The sequence below is a fragment of the Bison bison genome, unplaced genomic scaffold, assembly GCF_000754665.1.
Source record: "Bison bison bison isolate TAMUID 2011002044 unplaced genomic scaffold, Bison_UMD1.0 scf7180017864183, whole genome shotgun sequence".
NCBI classification, from domain to species: domain Eukaryota; kingdom Metazoa; phylum Chordata; class Mammalia; order Artiodactyla; family Bovidae; genus Bison; species Bison bison.
In genome coordinates this window covers 3621052-3645492 of record NW_011494755.1, presented here as the reverse complement: position 1 = coordinate 3645492, position 24441 = coordinate 3621052, and the positions used below count along the sequence as shown (strand labels likewise).

Sequence of the window (24441 nt, the reverse complement as noted above, 5' to 3'; positions counted from 1 at the left end):
GGGAGGGAGCGGGGAGAAAGGCGGTGAGTGGGACCCAGAAGCATCGCATTCACACCCCTTGCCGGAAGTCCTATGGAGACACCCTGCTGCGGGGGTGGGTTACCCAAAACTATAGTGGTTCATCGTGCTTGCTGAGCACAAGTTCCTCAATTATTTGGGCAATGACTGAACACTCTTCTGCAGTGCTAAATTTCTTTGGGGGAAATTTTGCTACTTGGCTGGGCTCAGGGTAAGTTTGGGGGAAAAAAAAGAAACAGACTCCCCATTTTATTTTTGAAAATGAGCAGTTGCCTGTTAAAAATATAAAACAAAATCCCTACGAGAATGGATTTCTCATCATGCTCGGAAGGAGAAGCTGGGATGATTCATCAGCTGCCTTGGTGACTCTTCCCAGGGAAGGAGGGAGGGCGGGTTGGTTGGGAAAGCAGGAAGGTCAATGACCACGTAAAGATGCTCAGAGCTGTTGTACCAGCTCGAATGTGGAGGGTACCACTGCCTCCCTCGCTCCATCCTTTTTAAAACTTCAAATTTTACAAAGCCTTAAATGTCTCATAAAAATGGATGAAACCCAAAGTTTAATGGGCAAGGTCCTCTTCTTGTTAACCCGAGTGCCTCTCTCTGGGGAAACATGTACACCTGTCAATGGGCCCTTGTTATCTGAGTCCTTCTCGACTTCTCTCAGTTCTAAGGTCACATACATATTTATCTATAAAACAACTGAACCACATTAACAGTCAGAGATGTTACACATTTTCCATCAAATCCCAGTGACTAAGATGTTGCTGGAAAAGAGACTTGTTTTTCTATCAATTCAAGTTTGGAGGGGTTATGAAGCCCAGCCTCTCCTTGTGGAGCATGTATTGAAATACTGGAGAGATCTAAAGCCCAGGCCCTGACTGCAACAGGAGCAGATAATAATAGCTTCATACCTGTAATACAGCATCTAATCTCATTATAATAGCTTTCTATGATACAATAACATTTTGCATTTCCTTTGTGTTTCCTTTGTGCCAAGCAGTATGCTAAGCATTTTATAGCTTCATTTATTATTATTTTACTCCTCACAAGAGCCCTATGAGGTATGTACTATTATTATCTTTATTTTACAGATATGGAACCAGAGACACAGACAGGTTTAGTAACTTGTCCAAAGTCACACCAGCAGTAAGTGGCAAAGCTGGGGTTCAAACCCTGGCAGTCAGGCTCCATATTCTACACTAGTAACTATGACCCTAAGTGGAATCTCCCAGGATGAGATGAAATCACAGGAGCTTAGATTAAATGAGAGGAAGCACTCCAATCTTTGTCATACTCAGGAGCAAAAAGGACTGTGGATTATCTTTTTCTATGTGGGGACAATCTTTCTGTGATTGTTCAAATTTAGTCTTCCCAGTGTGAAGTCTTGGTTCTCTTTCAATAATATGATCTTAAGAAATAAGAATTCTTTACAAGGGTAGCAGACTGTCACTATCGCTGGATGTTCTCTCTTGACTTTGACTTTGCTTCTGAGAAGACTGTTTTTCCCAAAGACAAAATAAAAAGTGGGGAGGTGGAGGGCATAGATTTCCAAATGGGAAAATACTCACTGCTTCACACGCTGGGTCAGGGAAATCCTTTACACTTCTTGGGCACCCATTTGCTCTGATTTTTAAACTCATTTGTTCTCATATAGCTCTTCATCCCTTCCCCAAACCTAAAAGCAGTGTCTGGAACTAGCCTCTTTTTGTGAAGACTGGACCCCACTTGTTCATCATCCCTTGGGCAGGGCCTCCCTTGAGCTCCAGATAGAGGAGTGTAAGGGAAGAGTGTAGTGAGGGGCGGAGCAGGCGCAGCCACCTTGTTTCTCAAGGCTGTTCTTCGCATCACTTACTTAAAGCCTGTGTAAAAGGAGCAGTCTTTGCACTTGAACAGCTTCTTCCCGCCATGCTTGTCCCTGTAATGGCGCCTGATGCTCTGGATATAGCCAGAGGAGAATTCACAGAATTCGCAGTGAAGAATGGCTTCCGTTTTCTGCTCAGCACCCCCCGCGGCCCCAGAAAGAGGCACGGGGCTCACACGGCTGTTGTTTCTCGCCAGAGCAGCGGACTGATAGTGGTTCAACTGCTGCTGAACATCTGGAGGCTCAGAGTAGGATGAGTCTGTGGACAGACAGGGGAAAATGACGCCAGACACAGAGAACACAGTGGCGGTCTGACACTTGAAAACCCCTGAAAGAAGTTTCGAGTACTTTTCTCTTAAGGGGGCTGACTGTGATCCCAGCTTTCATCTTCATTTACATTCTACAACGCATCTCTGGGGAAAGGCAGGAAGGGAGGAAGCGTCACTTCTTTTAACCTGACTTTGAGGGTTCATGGCATTTAAAAATAAAATTCTGAGGTTAAAGGTTTCAAAGTGAAGGAAGAAAGTAAACTGTTTTTTAAAGGAAATTGCAGTGTGGCAACAGGCTGCCACAGAATACCCGTCCCTGTAGGTGAGATAAATGAACCCACATAATGTACACAGGCATCCTCATGAGAAAGCAAAGTAGAAGATGCAGTATCTCCAACTTTGCAGAACAGAATTATTCAAGCCAACCAGAAAAAAAGAAAAAAAAAGGGTCTTCAACAGAAATGCTCAAGCACATGGCACTCACAAATATAAAAATGTTTTATGCCTTTGCTGTCAAGCGATTTAAATTTTAAAATATAAAAATCCAATAGTGTTCTCCAGGAATGGATGTTTAAAGCTTAGTCAGCATTAAGATGGAGATTTATTCATAAATCCCATTAAAATGAAATTCCAAACAAGTCTCCCTGAAAGGTATTTGAAAGTTTTGCAATTCGGAGGAAAATGTCGGAAGCGACAGGCACAAATCTTAAGCCTGTGAAGCTCTGCTGGCATGCGGTGGGGAAATCTGATGTAAAAGGTAGGTGAGAAAAATCTCAGTTTCCTCTTTAAATAATTTTTTTTTTTAAGTTTTAGAAAGAGAAAGAAAGTGAAAAATAAAAGGTCTTCAACCTTTTCCCAACACACCGGTCTGAATGTTGAAGTCAGGAATTCACCAGCACTTGTCATCAGCATTGTCCCGTATAACCTATGGCTACCCATGAATGACACAGATGGGCTCTGTGAATCCCATGCAGATGAATCTCAGTGTAACTTTCCTTGAAAAGGAAACAAAGGGCTCTTTTCTTACGCTTTTCAAAAAAGCAGGGGTGAAACGGGACAGAAACTGTACCAGCCTCCTCCTGATCTGATGGACACTTAATTTTCCAAAGTGTGACTCCCCCAGGTGGGACACGTGGGGGCTCTGTAAAAACCCACATTTGATGAAACTGGTACCATCCATCCCGTCGGCCTCTTTGAAAGGAAAAACAATGACAGCAGCTTCCTGTATTGTGGGGCCACCTCCTGTTTTCAAAACACTAAAATACCTCCCCTTCTTGTTTTCTCCTCCCCCTCCTCAATTTGTATTCCTCAGGATTGAGGAAAAGAAAAAAAAAAACCCTTTGGAAATTGTAAACAAACCTGCCATACACACACACAAATAAAACAAAAGGAAACTTGAACAATATCTCCGAGCCTCCATGGGTTCATTACCAGGTGTAAACCGAAGACAAAGGAAGAAAGAAATGACACAACTGAATTCATTTCACCCGATTCTTTTTATCTCCTTTTTCTTTATTCCTCGACCCTAGTTGATGAACCCACTCAGGATCAGAATAATGCAATTGTCAACTTCTCTTTCTTTCCCTCAATAGCAGGTTTGTTTACCATTTCATGGATTGTTTGAGATGTTTTCTATTTAAGCTCTCAACACTAGTTTCTGTTTAAGACACACACACAATGAAGCAAAAGGCACTCTCTGCCCGCCTCTCTTGTTAACAGGAACGTGAGCTCCTGGGTAAGCACCACCACCCTGGTCAGCCCTAACCTCTGGGCAGCACTGGTTCTGGCTTGACCTCAGTTCTGTAGGAAAGAAATTCTGCTACTGACAAGGCCAAAGTCAGGTCCAACTGCCCTGAGTTGTTGACCATTCACAAGTCTACCTAGAGACCAAGTCAAAGGAATAGTCCATTTCTCAGTAAGCAGCTACCACTGCCTCCAAGGTGGGCTTCCCAGGTGGCTCAGTGGTAAAAATTCTGCCTACCAATGCAGGAGATGCAGGAGAATTGGGCTCTATCCCTGGGTAGGGAAGATCCCCTGGAGAAGGAAATGGCAACCCACTCCAGTATTCCTGGAGAATCCCATAGACGGAGGAGCCTGGTGAGTTCATGGGGTTACAAAGAGTTGGATACGACTGAGCGCCTGAACAAAAACTGCCTCCAAGACTCAGCACCCGCTTCAGTGAGGCCCACAAGTTAGCACGGATGCTACCTCAGACACAAGACACTGGACAGCTTCAATCCCTTTATACCAAAATCACAAAGCGGCTCCTAATGTGATGATAAACCAGGTCTATCTGTCTCCCCTACCTTTCATCACCCCTAGTCTAGCACATGAACAACTCTCTTGGGTAAACTTTCCCAAGCATTTGACAATACATTTTTTCTCATTTCTAGGGACTAAGGCATATTAATTACTCCATCGCAAAAAAACAAATTCTTCGATTTTCACACCAGTACTTCTGTGATATGAAACTTGAAGAAATAAAAATGCAAGAAGTCGTGGAGAAAGCATTCCAAGAGAGGAAATTCATCACCTGTCTCAAATGGCAGTGTGAAAAGAACAACTCTACATACCTGTGTCATAAAATCCTTCTTTCCTGGTTAGAATCAGGTGGGCAGGTTTACTTACAAAAATAAGCAGATCCCACCACTTAGGATACATTTGAAAGAATGCCAAGGTGACAATTTTGGGGTCTCCTGAGAGCTTTATTGTCCTCTATCATGCCAAGACACACTCTTCCTTGCTCTCACTTGGAGTTTGTGAATAATACAAGCTTTAACACTTCAGGCACTAAAATGACAAACATGTGAGTATATCTGATTTCACTTATCCCCAAAAAGTCTACCTACTGAGCTACATAAAATCCCAGTTTGTTCACGAGGCCTGGCCAGAAGAGCAGAAGAGGGTGGTTTTGTGCCCAGTTAGAAAGACAAACAGATTGTTAGCAGTGAAGGGTATGTCACATAAGTTAAAAATCATCATTAAGGCTATTTTCTTTCATTCCAAGCTTAAGAAAGGAAAGTAAAAAAAGAAACCCTGTGCTTGCTCAGAGGGCCCAACTTGTGGTCATGGGAACATACAGCAGGTGGAGTACAGGAGAGTGAATCCAGAGAAAAGCCCTGTACCCAACTGCTGGCCACACAAGTTCCCTCTTTACCCCTGGCATGGCCAGATATATCTACAATGGAACCAACAGCCAAGAGGGTGTCAGTCCATCCATTCTTAATCCAACCCTGAGATGTGCAGTTCAGCAAAGAATGTTGGTCTCTGACTTCCGACTACTTATACACAAGAGTCTGTAAGGCCTCCTCAGATGACCATTTTGCCTCTTTAAGGTCTTACAAATAGCTGAGAAAAGAAAAGAAGTAAAAGGCAAAGGAGAAAAGGAAAGATATATCCATTTGAATGCAGAGTTTCAAAGAATAGCAAGGAGAGATAAGGAAGCCTTCCTGTGTGATCAATGCAAAGAAATAGAGGAAAACAATAGAATGGGAAAGACTAGAGATCTCTTCAAGAAAATCAGAGATACCAAGGGAACATTTCATGCAAAGATGGGCACAATTAAGGACAGAAATGGTATGGACCTAACAGAAGCAGAAGATATTAAGAAGAGGTGGCAAGAATACACAGAAGAACTGTACAAAAAAGATCTTCATGACCCAGATAACCACAATGGTGTGATCACTCACCTAGAGCCAGACATCCTGGAATGCTAAGTCAAGTGGGTCTTAGGAAGCATCACTATGAACAAAGCCAGTGGAGGTGATGGAATTCCAGTTGAGCTCTTTCAAATCCTAACAGATGATGCTGTTAAAGTGCTACACTCAATATGTCAGCAAATTTGGAAACTCAGCAGTGGCCACAGGACTGGAAAAGGTCAATTTTCATTCTAATCCCAAAGAAAGGCAATGACAAAGAATGTTCAAACTAAGACACAATTGCACTCATCTCACAAGCCAGCGAAGTAATGCTCAAAATTCTCCAAGCCAGGCTTCATCAGTATGTGAACAGAGAACTTGCAGATGTTCAAGCTGGACTTGGAAGAGGAACCAGAGATCAAATTACCAACATCCCCTGGATCACAGAAAAAGCAATAGAGTTCAAGAAAAACATCTACCTCTGCTTCATTGATTACGCCAAAGCCTTTGACTGTGTGGATCACAACAAACTGTGGAAAATTCTTCAAGAGATGGGAATACCAGACCATCTTACCTGCCTCCTGAGAAATCTGTATGCAGGTCAGGAAGCAACAGTTCAAACTGGACATGTAACAAAGGACTGGTTCCAAATTGGAAAAGGAGTATGTCAAGGCTGTATATTATCACCCTGCTTATTTAACTTATATGCAGAGTACATCATATGAAATGCCAGGCTGGATAAAGCACAAGATGGAATCAAGATTGCCAGAGGAAATATCAATAACCTCAGATATGCAGAAAACACAACCCTTATGGCAGAAAGAGAAGAGGAACTAAAGAGCCTCTTGATGAAAGTCAAAGAGAAGAGTGAAAAAGCTGGCTTAAAATTCAACATTTAAAAAACTAAGATCATGGCATCTGGTCCCAACACTTCATTGCAAATAGATGGGGAAACAATGGAAACCGTGAGACTTTATTTTTTGGGGCTCCAAAATCACTGCAGATGGTGACTACAGCCATGAAATTAAAAGACGCTTGCTCCTTAGAAGAAAAGCTATGACCAACCTAGACAGTCCATTAAAAATCAGAGACATTACTTTGCCAACAAAGGTCCATCTAGTCAAAGCTATGGTTTTTCCAATAGTCATGTATGGATGTGACAGTTGGACTATAAAGAAAGCTGAGCGCTGAAGAATTGATGCTTTTGAACTGCAGTGTTGGAGAAGACTCTTGAAAGTCCCTTGGACTGACTGCAAAGAGATCAAACCAGTGAATCTTAAAGGAAATCAGTCCTGACTGTTCACTGGAAGGACTGATGCTGAAGCTGAAGCTCCAATACTTAGGGTTACCTGATGCAAGGAACTGACTCATTAGAAAAGACCATGATGCTGGGAGAGGTTGAAGGCAGGAGTAGAAGGGAATGACAGAGGATGAGATGGTTGCATGGCATCACTGACTTGATGGACATGAGTTTGAGCAAGTTCTGGGAGTTGGTGATGGACAGAGAAGCCTGGTGTGCTGCAGTCCATGGGGTCTCACAGTCGGACACAACTGAGTAACTGAACTGAACTGATAGACAGAGTTTAGGAAATTAAATTATGATTTATAATTGCAGTTATAAAATAAATTTAACTAAGTTACATGGAGCTATTCATTTTGTAAACTGTCTATAATAGGAAACTGATTTTGGTAAAAGCAGGCTCACACTAGAACTTTAGCGTGGACAGCTACAGCGTTCTAGGTGTGGGTTTGGAAGTTACCAACAGCCAGCACTGAATTCCCAAAACTACTGCGTATGGCATAGATTCTCATCCCAGTTTTACCAATGAGGTTGTTGGGGCTGAGAATGGTTGGCTACACAGCTACTGAGAGGCAGAGGTAGGATCTGAACAAGGATCTGTCTGACTTTAAAATATGAGTCTTGTCTATTACGCATCTATACTCAACAGGTTGACCTCTGGGGTCCCACAATGCAAGTCAGAACACCAAATAACACCTGAGTGTTCCATTGGCAACACACTCATAGCAGAGAGGAGAAAGAGAAGGTGGCACAAAGACAGAAAGTAACATCCAAACGGATAGAAATTAGAGAGAAAATAACATTCAACTGAATACCAAGAAAACACTAAAATGAGCACATGGGGAAGAAAAGAATCAACAAGGTAAGATTCCTGGGAAAGAAAAAGAATAGCCAACATTTCAAAATGCTCTATAAAAACACACAAAAACCCAGCAGGTATTTGCATACACGTGCTGCGCAGGTAAGCACGTCCAAGCACCCAGAACTGGAGATGTGCCGGCCCACATGTCCTTCGATTAGATGCTGGATAAACTGCCCTCAAATAATCATGCTCTAACATGCCTTAGGGGGAACTTGGCTGGGAAAGAAAGGTATCCGAATACCAATGGGAGACGGGTGCTCTCTGTGGCTCTTGGACAGCTCAGGACTTCAAACCATAGAAAGCGCTAAGTTTCAGATTTGACCTCCTGCCACTCCCATTCAGTCAGGTTCCTGGAGAAATGGGAAAGTTCTGACTCTCATTCCAGTTCCCCAGAATTCTGGGCAAACCAATGTTAAGTATCCATTCAAAGAGTTTTTTTCTTTTTTCTCCAAAAACGCACCAGCACAGAAACGATCACTGGAAATCTTTTGAACTCTGGAAGAACAATAAACCATGACAGAATGAAGCTTGCTTGAATATTCTGATCCTACAAACACTTGGTGGATACCTTCTTCGTGCCAGGCCATGAGCAGGCTCTAGGACTCAAAGTCAAAGAAGGTGCGAGGTGGGACTTCCCTGGCAGTACAGTGGTTAGGAGTCCGTGCTTTTACTGCTGGAGTCCCGGGTTCAATCCCTAGTCAGGGCATCCCACAAACCACGTGGTCAAAAAAGTCAAGGCACAGGGGGTGGGGGTTTGATACCCGGTCAGGGGATCCCACCAGTCATGAGGCACAGCCAGAAAGAAAGAAAAAAGGCACTAGAGGCGCCTTCCACAAGCCCAGATCTAGAGACACAGAGTAGCTGGCTGTTATGGAAATACATGCCTGCTCTACATCTAACACACTTCCCGCCACTGATTGAAGGAGTAAAAGAAGCAAAGAGAACAAATGATCAGTAACAGGGGAGTTTAACTATTGCAACATTAAGGAAGACACAGGGAAGAGTTAAGAGTCAATTGAGCAGTAAATTGTGGGAGGACAGCCCCCTAACGTGCTGAGTGACCTAAAAAGGAGGCTGTACAAGAGGATCAATTCTCAATTTTCTACAGCTCTGCAGAGAAGGTGTGAGTGAAGGTGAAAAAGTGGCAGAAGTACCTTGGTGCCAGCAACCACATTTTATTTGAGCTAGATTTTCAAGCAGACTTAGAAGAGAGGCTCTTGCATCAGGGAGAAAGTACCAGGAGAAAATAAAAGACAAGATTTCAGGCAAGCAAATGTTAGATGTGGGTGTGGGGGGTGGGGGATGGTTAAATGACACCCATTCATTCAGTAAACATTTACTGAGTATCTAAGTCCACGTGAGACCCTGTTCTGGAACAGGTGGATGTGGTCCCTGCCCTCAAGCAACTCACCATCTCAGGCAGACGTGTAAATAATTGATGGGGACACCCTGCACCCCCAGAGAAGTCTTAAGGGAGCACTTAACTCCATGGTCCTAGTGGAGAAGACAAAATCAGCCGTACACGGTGACTGACGGAAATGGGAGTGAGAGAGACAGAAGGAGGATGTCAAGAAAACCTTGATTTCCACTAATAAATGGAATTAGTATCAGCTAGTGTGTCTATTAACGAAAGCAACACCAAACATGGAGCTACCTAAGTGTTCAGCTCACCACACCTCCATCTTTAGTCATAAATAGAAATTAAAACAACTACATTCTTTTCACAACAGGGAAAAAAGTGACTTAATGCCTACAGGGAAAAGAAAGAAAGATCAGAGGATGAGTCTGAGTGGGAAACTGTACACTGGAGGCTGAAAGAGATCGCTTAGGGGAAGATTAAACATCTTCAGATCCTAAAATAGCATAGTGTTCAAAATGATGAACGGATTATGATTTTCTTCAGAAAAGCAGGTGATTTGGCAACTAAAGGTTGGCAGTGTAAGAAAACAGAAACAGAATATTACCTGTAGATAATTTAACAACAAATTTTGTAAATGCCCAAAGTTAGGGGGTTGGAAAGTGTGCAAGTATTAGTGGTTCAGTCATGTCTGACTCTCTGTGACCCCATGGACTATAGTCCTCCAGGCTTCTCTGTCCATGGAATTCGCTAGGCAAGAATGCTGGAGTGAGTTACCGTTTTCTTTTCTCCAGGGGATCTTCCCAACTCAGGGATTGAACCCAAGTTCCCTTCATTGCAGGCAGATTCTTTACCATCTGAGACACTAGGGAAGCCCATGGGGGTGGGACCTAAATGTGCTGGAAATACATCCTACTGTTTCTGGAAAAAGACTGACAAAGGCACACTAACAATGGCAAGAGAGCAGGCTAAAGACATACTTCAGTTAATAGCCAGGAAGATTCTGGAACAGCATCAGCTCCCATCATACAACGGCTAAGAAACCCAGGCAAAGGACAAAAGGGTCCAAGGATTTCCATGGACATTACAGTAATGCAGGGATCTGCTGGTAATGAGATAAGAGAACCTTCCTACTTTATTGGCAAACTTAGACGGGACCTGAGTTCATCTAAAGCTGAAAAATGGTGTCTGGCAGACGCCTTAAACTCAGCATGCTGCACACAGCCACCATCTTTGCTCAAACATCTCCTCTGGTGCTCCGAATGTGCGACAGTGACTCAACACTTCATTCAAGCCCAAAGTGTGGGACTCCTCCTTTCAACTGTCAGGCATTTCTTATGGTAGCACATTTCCCAGAGACACAGATCACTTCTCACTTCCAATCACCTTCCTCTCCAGGCCCCTGCCTTCCTTTCTCACTGTTCATTCAGGTCCATAGAACCCATATGGGCATCTCTAACACCCTATGAGCTGGTCTTTCTTCCTTCTAGGTCTATTCTACTTTGGCAAGTGTACATGTCACAGACATATAATGTATATCACTTTTTACAGGAATATGATAATGATGCCCCAGGGCTCAAGGATAAAGTCTATTCCTTGGTACACATAGCTCAGTAGTCTGGTCTCACCCTGTGCTTCCAGCCTCACTTTTAGTTAATTTCCAATTCCTTGCACTTTCTACATATATCATCATTGGGAATCCGTGGTCAAGAACTACCCGAGGCTCTTCCTCTTCTTCATGCCCAGCAAACCCCTACCCATCCTTTAAAGCCCAGCCCAACGCCTTCCCTCCCAAACCCAGACAGAAACCTTCTCTCCTCTGTGTTTTGCCAACACACATTGTGATCCTCACCTGGATCTTATCAGACTTCAGCTTACACTTATAAGTTCTCTTAAGCAACCTCCACCAGCAAACTTGGGCATATCAATGCCTTGACCTTAAAGCATTCCATTGCAACAGGAAACGGGCTGGTTGTTGGGACTTTCTCTATCAGGCCGACCCATTTTTGCTTTCAGCAGTTGTGTTAATACTAACAAAAATCAGTCTTATTTTCTCTTAATTTTTTTTGTACTTGTTATATTTATAATTGAGCTTATTCAACTTAATTAATATTTCTAAAAAGGATGAAAGATGGGTATAAAAATTTCCATTTCTATGAAAGCTATGAAAATGCTTTGAAAAGATTTGAGAAAGTTGCTAAAAAAATTATTGTCAAATTACATTTTGGCAAGATAAAAGATTAAAGAGAACATAAAAATCTAGAAGGACTCTGCTCTAAGACTCTTTCATAAATGTCTAAATTATCATTCAACTTAAAAGAAACCTAAAACCAGAACTAGTATAGGTGATTGTGGTTTATGCAAGAGAGAAAAACGGGGAATTCAATCAAAAGACCAAGCTTGATCCTACAACACAATCCTGATGAATGAATTTTTTTTATTTTTTGGCTGAACTGCACGTGGGATCTTAGTTCCCGACCAGAGATTGAACCCATGCCCCCTGCAGTGGAAGTGTGGAGTCTTAACCACTGGACTGCCAAGGAAGTCCCTGAATGAATGCACTTTTAAATGAAAATAAAACACTTAAGGCATTTTCAAAAGGATTCCCTGCATTAAGAAAATTTCACATATTACTGGGAAACCAGGTCTGATTATATCAAATAAGTTTCAACTGTATCTGTCCATATGTTTGTCCCTATGCTTCGTTGCTCAGTAGTATCCAACTCTTTGTGACCCCATGGACTGTAGCCCACCAGGCTCCTCGGTCCCTGGGATTTTTCAGGCAAGAAAACTGGAGTGGGCTGCTATTTCCTTCTCCAATGTTTGACTCTATTTTATATTAATTCAGAAAATACTTATTGAGAGGCTTTTATTTCTAAGGCACTTGGGGTACCTTTCAGTGAAAAAAAAAAAAGGCAAGGATCCTTGCCCTCGTGTCCATTTTAGATGGACAGGAATAGTATCCTGTGTGCTTTTATAGCCAGAGACTGACAGTCCTTTCATTAAAAAAAGGTACTTAAGAAAATGTTTGTTGGATTGAATTTGTGAGCAATTTTCTTATATTCTACCCTATACCTCTGTCTATCTAAGTTACAAAAAACTGTATGTCACATAGAGCTGTCAAGATGATTCACAGATTCAAAAGATTTATTTAAGATTTCTTAGGTTCTATCTGAATTCGTTTGAAACTCAGTTTCTTTCTCAAGATACCTGCTGTTCGCTTCATGTTAACAGAGAACAGAATTGGTGCCCACAACATGACCAACTACAAATCACCAATGCAACTTCCCAAGTGTTTCCTTGGAAGATTCTCAAAAAGGCTCTCCAGATAAAAGACTGGGCCATTCTGAAGGAAAACTACTAGAAACTAAGCTTTGGAACACAAGCCATTTCAGCTCCTCCTGGATAGTATCTAAAGGGGGAACATAAATCTCTAGAGGCAGCCATGTGACTTTATTTCCTTCTTTTGATTATGCCTTGAAAATCTCCAGGCCAAGGACTCCGGCACCTCCTTGTCTTCTGTCATCAGGAGAGTTCTCCGGCCTGGGTGCACAAGATTATGATACAATCACCAGGAGGACAATGGGCGCTGGATGACTATATATAGGAATTCTGGGCTTGGTTGTCATGGAGGCAAACGGAAAAACAAATGCCTAATCCTGAAAATAAGGTTGAGGCCAAACTTGAAGGAAACACACACTGAAAACTTCCTGTCATTCTGATGAGTAAAAACAAAACCTTGAAATATGATCAGGGAAAACAAAACAAAAAGTTAAGTCTTCAAAATGACAAAAACAGTATTTAAAAAAAAAAAAAGAGCCACTGTCCCTTTTTGAGATTTAGTATCTCATAATCCGTAAGGTCACTGAAAGGGTCTCTCAAAGGCCTTACTGGCAAGAAGCTTCATGTTCTCATTTTCTCTATATTTTGGCAGGGAATTCAGGCAAGTCTGATCTAAAACAGAAGATTCCTGGACTTGCAAGTCATTAGGTCCTGTCGTGGGGGACAAGACAATCTGTCTCTGTATCATTTTTCCACAGTGGCATCACCATCCACCCAACCAAATCAAAACGAATCTTTGATTCATTTCTCTTCCATTGAAGGACGGAGAAAGCCCTATTGGTTCAACCTCCTGTAAAGCCCATATCTGTGACCCACTCATGGTTGCACAGCTCCTGCTTCTGGTTCAGGTCCTGTGGCTGCTTGTGTAAACTTGCATTGCAGGATGTTCCTAATTGGCTTTCTATCTTCAAGCGTCTTCTCCCCCTAAGTTCCCTTTGTTTTCTAAAAGTATGATCAAGGTATTCATGTCTTCTTACAAGGAAAATGTCCAACCTCTGAACAGCGGTGTCCCAGCCCACCTTCATCTTCCCAGACCTACCTCAGTCCACACCCACCCTGCTCCCACTCCGTGCTACTCTCAGCCACGCGGAAGGTTTCTAACATTCACTGCGTGTGGTCTTTTTCACCATTTCCTTGAATATCCCTGCAATATCCTTCTTCCACTTCTCAGCCTGGCAAATTCATCTTTCAAGACTGAATTCAGTTCAAATTTACCATCACTATGCAGATCTTCCTTGATCTTTCTAGATACACTTCTTCAATTCCCCCTTCACGCTCTCCTGCATGCAGGTTAATTTATTTTTGCCTCCAGCAGACTATGATCTCTTTGCAAGTAGGATATCTGTGCATGCACACATCCATCCATCCATCTATCCATCACATTTTTTTAAAGTTCATTATCTCCCAGAACTTAGTTCAGGGCCTGAGCCAAAAGAGGTGCTCAATAAACATGGTATAAAGAGCCCAAAAGAGTTCAAACTGGGAAAACTGCTTTGGAAAACCAAGATTTAACAGGAAAATCCAATTAACCAAATGTCACTCTCTCTTTGAACACTGAAGTTAATAGAGCCGGCCCACTGAAATAGTGATCCACTTTTACTGAAATATGTCTGGGGCTTTTTTTTTAATTACCTGAAGAATGACTTCTGGAACATCTGAAAATTTGAATGGCAGGAAATTCATGATCCATGGCCATCCCAAGAAGTCACAGGCATAATTTCTGGTTTTCACCCTAAATCAGCAATAAGTCTAAACTCTGAAATAGATGGTATCAGGACATGTGGGAGGCACTTCAGATGAATCAGTATGCAGCTCTCTCTCCTTTTTTGTACCCACTGGCAGGCACAGATCTGTGGTAGGTACAGATGTTCGCAAAATGCGCAGGTGTAAGAGGTACCGTGTATTTAAATGCACCATGACTTTGCTACCACCGTCAGTTCCTAAGGCCATGAGAATAGACGCCTCTGCAATCCAGGATGTGTTCTTGGATGACATTCAGCAGTGCATCCTCACTGCATGAAATACCAGTTCTCCTCCACCATGGATACACTCTCCTCCCAGATACGTAGGGTAAGGTTATTTATTTTGTGGAAGGACTTCTGGTAGCTCAGAAAAGCAGAGACGGTTTCATGTCATCCAGCCAGTAAACGGAGAGACAGGAACATAACCCAGGGCTCCTGCATGCCCCAGTTTCGAAAACATGTTCTTTTTCTGCCACATCCATTAGCAAACATTGCAGGTATTCCTCTGTACTAAATGATATTTGTAACTCAAAGTGTGTGTTCTTGAGAAACCCGCCTTGAAACCGGCTGGAAATCTGTCAGGAAGCAAATGAACGCGTGGCGAAGGAGCCTCTTTCTCCTATTTTTTCGGGAGGAAGCTCTGGGTGGCATCTGCCATTGTTCACTGAGATGCTCTCGCAATATCGAATGCATAATTCACCTGTGATTCTTTGGAATTGTGTGATGAGGAAGTAATGCTTCCCGCTGTTCGTTTAGATCGTATAGATGTCTTTACCACACAGAAAATCCAATGAACAACGTGGAGGACAAAAGCCTCTTTGTATCAGTGACTTGGCCGCCACTGTCCAGAGCTTGCTAGCAACTTCAGACGGTATTTAGAGCTCACAGGCTGTGGGCAAGGCCACCGTGCTTCCTCCTCAAGGTTCAACTGGAGGGAAGATACCTACTGACTTCAAGGAGGCGGTCACAGCATACGGCTTGCGATGATCAGGCCAGGGAGAGCCCGCCCAGGGAACAAGGCAGAGACTTCTCAAAAGCTCAGCGAAATCAAGAGGAAAGAACACATCTGAAGAGAAGTGTATATATTTAGATACGTGTCGAGTTCTAAGCGACGGTATGGAAATCGGGTGAGAACAACCACAGCGGATCAAGAACAAGAGGAAGCAGCCACACTTTAAAGTGCACAGTTATTCTAAAATTGTCTCCCAGCAGCGGGCATCTCTGAACCAACACACCCAGTGGGTTTCTTACCCTTTCCTTCTTTTCTTTTCACTTATTCCCAAGCAGGGGAAGAAAATGCTGGCTCTAGATAAAGTTATATATTTTAATCATCGTTAAAGCAGTTATTCCTCTATTAGGACACACACTTCTCCACTCACTCCAAACTCCCCTTCAGGACAAGTGCTAGTGATGCTGGGCTCAAGCGGAGGGCATGAGCCTCCCAGAAGCAGAGGGACCAGGCAGTGAGACCCAGGCTCATCTTGTACTGGCCTCGCAGCTCCCGGTCAGCAATTCTGGCAGGTGCTTCCTCACAAAGTCTCTCCTTGATCTTCACCATGACCTTGTAACATAAGCCGTGTTGTTACTTCCCACTTTACAGATGGGAAAGCCAAGGGAGCACCTGGGAAATAGGCCACTTCTCAGCTCCTCGGGGCATGCACGCACGCCTCCTCGTAACCCTGGGCACTCTCCCTTAAGTAGACTTCCGGTTCCTCATTTGTAAAATGGAGCTGGTGACACTGACAGCTGCATAGGGTTCCGTGGACAGAGGACAGCAGTGTGTGAAGCATGATGCCTGGCATGGCTGAAGTGGGGGTTCTTTAAGGGCCTCAGTCCCACAGTAATTAAAGTTGACGTGGTATATTTTGCACTAAATGATTAATTGCCTCTTGGTGTTTATGGAGAGCTTTCTGTAGATGGAAGAATTTGATCTCCTTATCTGGACTGCGGGATGGAGTGGAACAGGCATCTCTTACACCGCTCTACACAGATGTAACTGACATTCATCCCAGCTCTGGGCGCATGGCAGGTGTTCAGCTGCTCGTTTCTGACTGACTGATTCTGGGCAAAGCCAACTGCACTGCCCCTTCCTGCATGAAGAGCTTTATTCTGCGGGTGAGGATGGCTGCCATGGGGAGGGAACTGATCAAGGAGCTTGGATCCAGCCCAGAGGCAGGGTTCAACCCAAATAACACACCAAGTCACCCCCATTTTGTTAGACAGCTCAGCACACAGGATGGTCCCAATTGCTATGAAGAGGCACATCAGAGCAAATTTAATTCCCAAACTTTAGAGGCTTTCCTGGCAACCACTGTGGGGTCTATTTCATCCTAACATCACCTCCAGCTCTCTTTCTTTTTTTAATATTTGTATTTATTTGATTGCACCAGGTCTTAGCTGCAGCATGCAGGATCTTGAGGTGCGGCATGCAGGATCTGGTTCCCCGATCAGGGACTGAATCTAGGTCCCCTGCATTGGGAGTGTGGGGCCTCAGCCACTGGACCACCAGGGAAGTCGCTCACCTCCAGCTCCGAGCAAGGTCCTTGGGAATCCGGTAGGTGTGGTGATCATCGCCACCATCAGCGACGTTCTCACGAACGTCTCTCCCTGACACTCCTGCTCCTTTCCTTTTCTGCCTGTTATGGTGTTTTCTTTCTCTTGATTGCACTTTTTCCCATCTGATCAACAGTAGGTAGGTATTGGTCGATTGGTTGGCTTACCCCACTATCTCTTGAGGGGTTTTGTCTCAAACTTCTTAACCTGCATGGACTTTGGGATTTTATTTCATTACCCATGTCCTCTGATCTTTCTTGGGAACTGCTGGCTCAGCTGGGCACAGAGTATCTGCCCAAGACCCAGCATGAGAAACGCAAGCATCTGTACGAAGAGGCAACCCTACCATCGCACCACTACGTACCTCAGCCTCCAGAGGGTCGTGGCCAGTGTGCGGCACCACGATCGTCAACGCTCAAGACTGGAGTCATTCACTTACACAGCTCATTTCCTTCCCTGCCTGTGTGCACAAGGCAATCTGCCACCCTCTGGGAACTCAAAATAAAATGACGGCCTCTGCCTTCAAGAAGCAGGTAGCCCTTACATGTGGAATCTAAAATACGATACAAAGGAACTTTTCTATGAAATAAAGAATAGATTCGTGGTTGCCAAGGACGCGGGGAGAGGGACGGAGTGGGAGTGTGGGATTAGCAAATGCAAACTATTACATACATAATGGGGAAACAACAAGGCCATACTGAATGGCACAGGGAATTATACTTATGCTGATAGACTATAATGGAAAAAATATGAAAAAGAATGTATATATACGTATAACTGGATCACTTTACTCTACAGAAGAAATTAATACAACACTGTAAATCAACTAGACCTCAATAAAATAAATTGAGAAAAACACATGGATGGTCTAAGGTGGTGGAAAGTCAGACGTTTATTAATACAAGAGTACGATCAGCTCTGACACTAAAGAGCGCTCAGAGACGTGAACAGTGAGGAGGCCCTCAGTCATATAGGAAGCGTTAGGAAGGCTTCTGGAGAAGACAAGATTCAAGTTTTCAAGGATGAGTGGGTGAAACAAAGAGGAGGTCAGGAGAAAGTAAGTGGAGAAGGACACTCCAGGAAAGGCTAGCAAGGCCTGGAGGGTGAGAGCAGGACCCCATGCAGACAAGGCATTCAGAACGGCTGCAGTGAGGGACACAGCGGAGAGAAGGGATGACAGTGACTCTGAGAGAAACAGGCTCAAACACTGGCTTCCACGCTGAGCTTGGAATCTGTTCTGAAGGCAGAGCAGCCAGCCACTGGAGGGCTTGAAGCAGGAACCAGGTGAGATAAAGGCTTCGGGTTTTTTTACCTTTTCTGTGTCTATAAATTGCACCCAGAGTCCTGCCCCATCTCTCAGATGGGGAAAGCAGCTAGGCATAACCGCATGCCCACTGGGAGGGAAAACCAACAAGCAGCATGCTCCTTATTGATGAAGCTGCCTACAACTCCATACTTGGTCTTTGCAAGTAGAAAACACCAACGTGCTAACTTTTCCCCTCTGGATTTTACTAGCAGCTTGGAATCGTTTATTTGAAATTCAGTTCCTACTGTTTCTACTGAACATGCTACATTTACATCTGGAATAGATTATGGCCCTACCTATGGGAAGGAAATCTGGACACCAAGTAGGCTACCTTTTCTGCTCCCTAACAACCCTTCACCTGTAAGAAAATAATAAGGCAGCACAGGAAACCAGGCGGTGTGTCCACACGTTGGCAAACATCAAAAATGTGCAAGCATCAGCCAAGAACTTGTGGTCTGTTTTTCAAATACAGTGTCTCAGGAACATCCAAAATGCTTCTCTATCTGTATTTTGCTCCTTAATTTTAGCATCTAGGTGTCAACCCAAGGACTCATTTAGACTCAACTCAATAGACAAAATACTATTTTGTAAAGTGTTTCAGTGGGCTTCCCAGGCACTAGTGGTAAAGAGCGGGCCTGCCAATGCAACAGATTTGAGAGACTTGGGTTCAATCCCTGGGTCAGGAAGATCTCCTGGAGAAGGACATGGCAACCCACTCCAGTATTCTTGCCTGGAGAATCCTATGGACAGAGGAGCCTGGTGGGCTACAGTCCATAGAATTGCAAAGAGTCAGACATGACTGATCGACTTAGCACACAGTACACAAAGTGATTTAACGTTCTTCTGGGTTCATTATTATAAATGGTTTGTTTCATCATAAAAATATTATATCTACTATATGTTAGGTATTTGACAGATACCAAGAGATTCTAGCTTGGTGCCAAGAGCCCTGGCAAAGGGACAGGTTTGGGCGAAAGCTCATGAGTTCCTAGAGGTTGAGTGAGACGTCCAAGTGGATAACGTGAGGAGTGGATAGAAAAAGACAGTCTGGGGCTTAACCTGATGATGGCTGGATGCAGAGATTTTGATGGCATTCTCAGAAAAGTGAAAGTCGATCACAAGTGTCTGTGAAGAGGAAGAGAGCAGAAGAAAGGGCTGAGGACCAGACCGGGGTCCACGTGACGGCAGCTGTCGATGTAAACAGAGGAAAGAGACAGTATCATCAGAGAGGCCAGCAGAGAGCCTGAAACATACAGGAGGACCCAAACCATGGGAGGAGTCTCCCGGGGAGGAAGGCCAGCAGTTTTAAATGCCACGGACAAAAAAAAAGGATGAGGCAGGGGCAGAGGCTGGGGACTTGTTTGTCTGGAGTCACTGCCCATCCTTGTAAAAGCCATTTCATTAACAAGCTAGGGCCAAAGTCACATGGCAAGGGATTCCGGAGAGGCCAGGGGAGGATGGCGGGGGGTGGGGGGGTGGCGGTTAGCGGGTGTAAACAAGGGAAGAATGACTCTTTCCCAGAGGGCCAGTCTCTGGAGCCAGCCAGCAAGAGGTCACTTCATGAGTGGCTTCAATAAAATGCTGAAGGCACAGATTCTAGCTGTTGGAGAAAAGAAGGCATGGAGAGGAAAACTAAGTTGGGAGTAATTGGTTCTTTCAAGAGATTTGGAGGCTAAGATCCCAACTGCGGGAATAAAACTGCAGGTCTTATCCAAGAAGGGTTTTAGTATGTAAAACAGTCCCAGCACTTTCCTGGGGCTCAGGGGGCTCCTTTTTTTAGTCTCCCAGGGAAAAATAACACATCTGAGAACTGAGATTAGGGACAGTGTGACACAGTAGCCAGCGCTGTGGAGGCAGGCCGACCCCAACTCTTACCCCAAGCCTGCCAGGCAGAAACTGTGACCATGCTCAAGGTGATTTTCCCCCTTCCAAAAACAGCAAGGAGGTGGTTATGGACGTTTCTGTTTAATGGAAATGCTGTGTGGATTAAACCAATGTATTTAATAGACATGCAACAAATGATAGTCATCATTAACTTAAATATATAATAATGCCAATAATAATAATAATAATAATAATGTCTAACTTAGGGTCTTCTCAATGCATTACATCTACCTATTAGGACATCAAGTGCTAAAGAGGTTCTTGTGTGGCTGGTTTCAGTTAAACCCCAAAGTTCAAAAAATTCAAATCAATAGGACTCTCATTTAAGCACCACTTTCCAAACTCTGAATTAAACTCCCAAGAAATAGTTCATGATGTTAAGAGATTTCATTAAGCTTCCATAACAAGATGTGAAAGGTTTTTTTTTCTTTGCCTTAAAAAAAAAAAAAAACCCTCATTCATCCCTGGTTGCTGACAAATGATCATAAATTGACAAGGAATTTACTTCTACTATGCTATTTTAATAGTGTCTAAGATTTCTACGGTAATTTAGAATGTGAAAGCATTTTCATATGTTATCTCATTTGAGCCACAAAATAACCCCATCAAATAGGCATCATTATCTTATGAATAAGAAGTAAGAGAAGGTCAGTGATTTATCTCAGCCACACGTGTGAGATGGAGGCAGTCAGGCCCTCTGCCCCAGGCTGCACATGCTGGGTGATCCCTGGCCTCCAACTCCGGTGCTCCTTTCTGGATTTGGACTTTAAACTCAGGGGTCCAGCAACCCCACACAGGTTATTACAGAGAGATGATCTATATGGAGAACTGGCTTTGAAAACACCATTTGCCCCTCATTTTCACTAGCTCCAGTTGGGTCAAAACGGGTCCTCCTGGCATCGGCTCAATCAAAGTGCACTTAGCGACACGCAGGATGAGCTATGCTCCACGCCAGCACCGCAGCGTGACTCCAAAATCACACCGGACAAAAATCATGCTGGTTTGAGGAAGAGGTTCTGTGGAACCCTCAGATGCTTCTGCCGAGCGGGGGTGCCCAAGGCGGGGGTCACGGCTACGACTCCCTAGAGCAGGACCTCTCCTGTCTCACATGCTGCTGTCAATCACCTTCTACCCCTTCCAGGTACAGGAAGCCCAGGGGCCAGATCAAAGATGCTCCACCTGGTCCACATGGAGAGTTGGGGCTGTGGATGGAGCTGGCCTCAGCATCGCTTAACTTCCCATGGCTTTATGTCACCATCACTCCCTTTACTGAGTGATGATGATTAGTGTAAAAACCACCAATTTATTCAGTATATAGGAAAGCTACTTTCTCTCGTACTGTTGTTGCCTTCTCCCCATTTAGAAAATGGTAAATAAGTAAATAAAATATTAAACCTGCCCTTGACTTAACGCAGAGCCACCATTCCTTCCTCCCATAGTTCTCAGACACTCTTTTCTGCCCTGGCAACATACAATGGGTGGATATCTATGTAGCCAACATTCTTACCTAGGGATACTGTGATTTAGGTAATATCCCAGAAAGTTAGAAGAGGGAGAAATGTAGTGAAAAGGACTATACACCTACTTATTAAGCTACAGGGATAGACGCACATAACAGTGAAACCAATGGGGGAAAAAACAGAACTGGAAAAAATAAATCTTTCTAGCCTATATTTTATTTATTTATGTTTGGCCACATCACACAGCATACAGGATCATAGTTCTCCATCAAGAGATAGAACCTGTTCCCCCTGAAGTGGAAGCATGGAGTCTAAACCACAGTCTGCCAGGGAAGTCCCTCCATTTAGTATTTTAACACTGAACTTAATTTTTTAGGGAGTTTCCCCCCCCAGTCTTTCATTATGCAGATAACATAACCAAGATGCAAAAGTATACTATAGATATATTAGCAAAAATGGTCTTATTTTATTGTTAACAATATACAGAATATAAGGATTTTAATGTGTTAGTTGGGAAGCTTGTGTGCATGCTCAGCACTAACCTGTGTCTGACTCTATGTCCCCATGGACTGTAGCCCGCCAGGCTTCTCTATCCTTGGGATTCTCCAGACAAGAATACTGGTGCAGGCTGCTATTTCCTCCTCCAGGGGTCTTCCCAACCCAGGGAACAAACCTGTGTCTCCTGCATTGGCAGGCGGATTCTCTACCACTGAGCCACCTGGGAAGCCTCAGTTTGGAAGCTTACTTACACTTTACATGTGCCTTTAATTGAGTTATCGCAACTGTTCCTTCTAACAGATATGTTGGTGACATTATTCTTGCTTGCATGCAAGTTAGATGTGGATTTCTTCATCTTTCTTTCTCTGTATTCCTAATTAAAAACTTACCCATGGGCAACATTTTAAAATACTATTAAATCAGAGTAACAGGAAAATCACAACTCACAAGCACAATGTAAAAATTTGTGATACCACAGCTACTAACTCTCTAGCTGCTCACTCCGTTTATTCACATTCACTTTGGGACAGGCAAGGTAAACAATGCAGCTACTTGCAACTTCTATCACCTTGGATCTGACCACATGCCCATCTCTTTCATTCAACAAAAATACTTTGAAAAACTTACAAGTAGACTGATGTTATACAGGAATAAATCTCAAACATTTTTAAAAGTAAATCAATAACTCAAAAAGATACATGCACCCCTACATTCAAACCAGCACTATTCACAACAGCCAAGCCATGGAAGCAACCTAAATGTCCATTGCTGCTGCTGCTGCTGCTAAGTCACTTCAGTCGTGTCTGACTCTGTGCGACCCCATAGATGGCAGCCCAACAGGCTCCCCCCGTCCCTGGGATTCTCCAGGCAAGAACACTGGAGTGGGTTGCCATTTCCTTCTCTAATGCATGAAAGTGAAAAGTGAAAGTGAAGTCGCTCAGTCGTGTCCGACTCTTAGCGACCCCGTGGACTGCAGCCTACCAGGCTACTCCATCCATGGGATTTTCCAGGCAAGAGTACTGGAGTGGGGTGCCGTTGCCTTCTCCATTAACAGATGAATAAAGGACATGGTACATATATACAACAGTGGAACAGACTGGTTCCAAATAGGAAAAGGAGTTCATCAGGGCTGTATATTGTCACCCTGCTTATTTAACTTATATGCAGAGTACATCACAAGAAATGCTGGGCTGGAGGAAGCACAAGCTGGAATCAACACTGCCGGGAGAAATATCAACAACCTCAGATATGCAGATGACACCACCCTTATGGCAGAAAGTGAAGAGGAACTAAAAAGCCTCTTGATGAAAGTGAAAGAGGAGAGTGAAAAAGTTGGCTTAAAGCTCAACATTCAGAAAGCTAAGATCATGGTATCCTGTCCCATCACTTCATGGGAAATAGATGGGGAAACAGTGGAAACAGTGTCAGACTTTATTTTGCTGGGCTCCAAAATCACTGCAGATGGTGACTGCAGACATGAAATTAAAAGACACTTACTCCTTGGAAGTTATGACCAACCTAGACAGCATATTCAAAAGCAGAGACATTACTTTGCCAACAAAGGTCCGTCTAGTCAAGGCTATGGTTTTTCCAGTAGTCATGTATGGATGTGAGAGTTGGACTATAAAGAAAGGTGAGCACAGAAGAATTGATGCTTTTGAACTGTGGTGTTGGAGATGACTCTTGAGAGTCCCTTGGACTGCAAGGAGATCCACCAGTCCATTCTAAAGATTAGTTCTGAGTGTTCATTGGAAGGACTGATGTTGAAGCTGAACCTCCAATTCTTTGGCCACCTGATGCAAAGAAGTGACTCACTGGAAAATACCCTGATGCTGGGAAAGCTTGAAGGTGGAAGGAGAAGGGGACGACAGAGGATGAGATGGTTGGATGGCATTGCCGACTCAATGGACATGAATTTGGGTAAACTCTGGGAGTTGGTGATGGACAGGGAGGCCTGGTGTGCTGCAGTCCACGGGGTCGCAAAGAATCAGACATGGCTGAGCAACTGAACTGAACTGAACTGATTACCAGTCATAAAAAAGAGTGGAAAAATGCCACTTGCAGCAACACGGATGCAGCTGTAAATTACCATACTAAGTCAGAAACAGAAAAACAAATACTGTATGATATCACTTATATGTGAAATCTAAAACATGACACAAATTAACTTATTTACGAAACAGACTCACAGACATAGAGAACAAACCTGGCTTGCCAAGGGGAAGAGGGTTGGGGGAGGGATGGAGCAGGAGGTTGGGGTTAGTGGGTGTAAACCATGACACACAGAATGAATAAACAAGGTCATATTGCATAGCACAGGGAACTGTATTCAATATCTTGTGATAAACCAT

The 24441-nt window shown here is 43.6% G+C and overlaps 1 protein-coding gene across 1 annotated transcript in view; it reads right to left on the bottom strand.

The window, feature by feature from the left end:
• The window catches only part of ZNF462 (zinc finger protein 462), a 152888-nt gene that overhangs the window by 40681 nt on the left and 87766 nt on the right, over positions 1-24441 (bottom strand). The window contains 2 exon segments of the mRNA XM_010843617.1: positions 470-521; positions 1871-2138. Of these exon segments, the coding sequence (XP_010841919.1) occupies positions 470-521; positions 1871-2138 (320 nt within the window).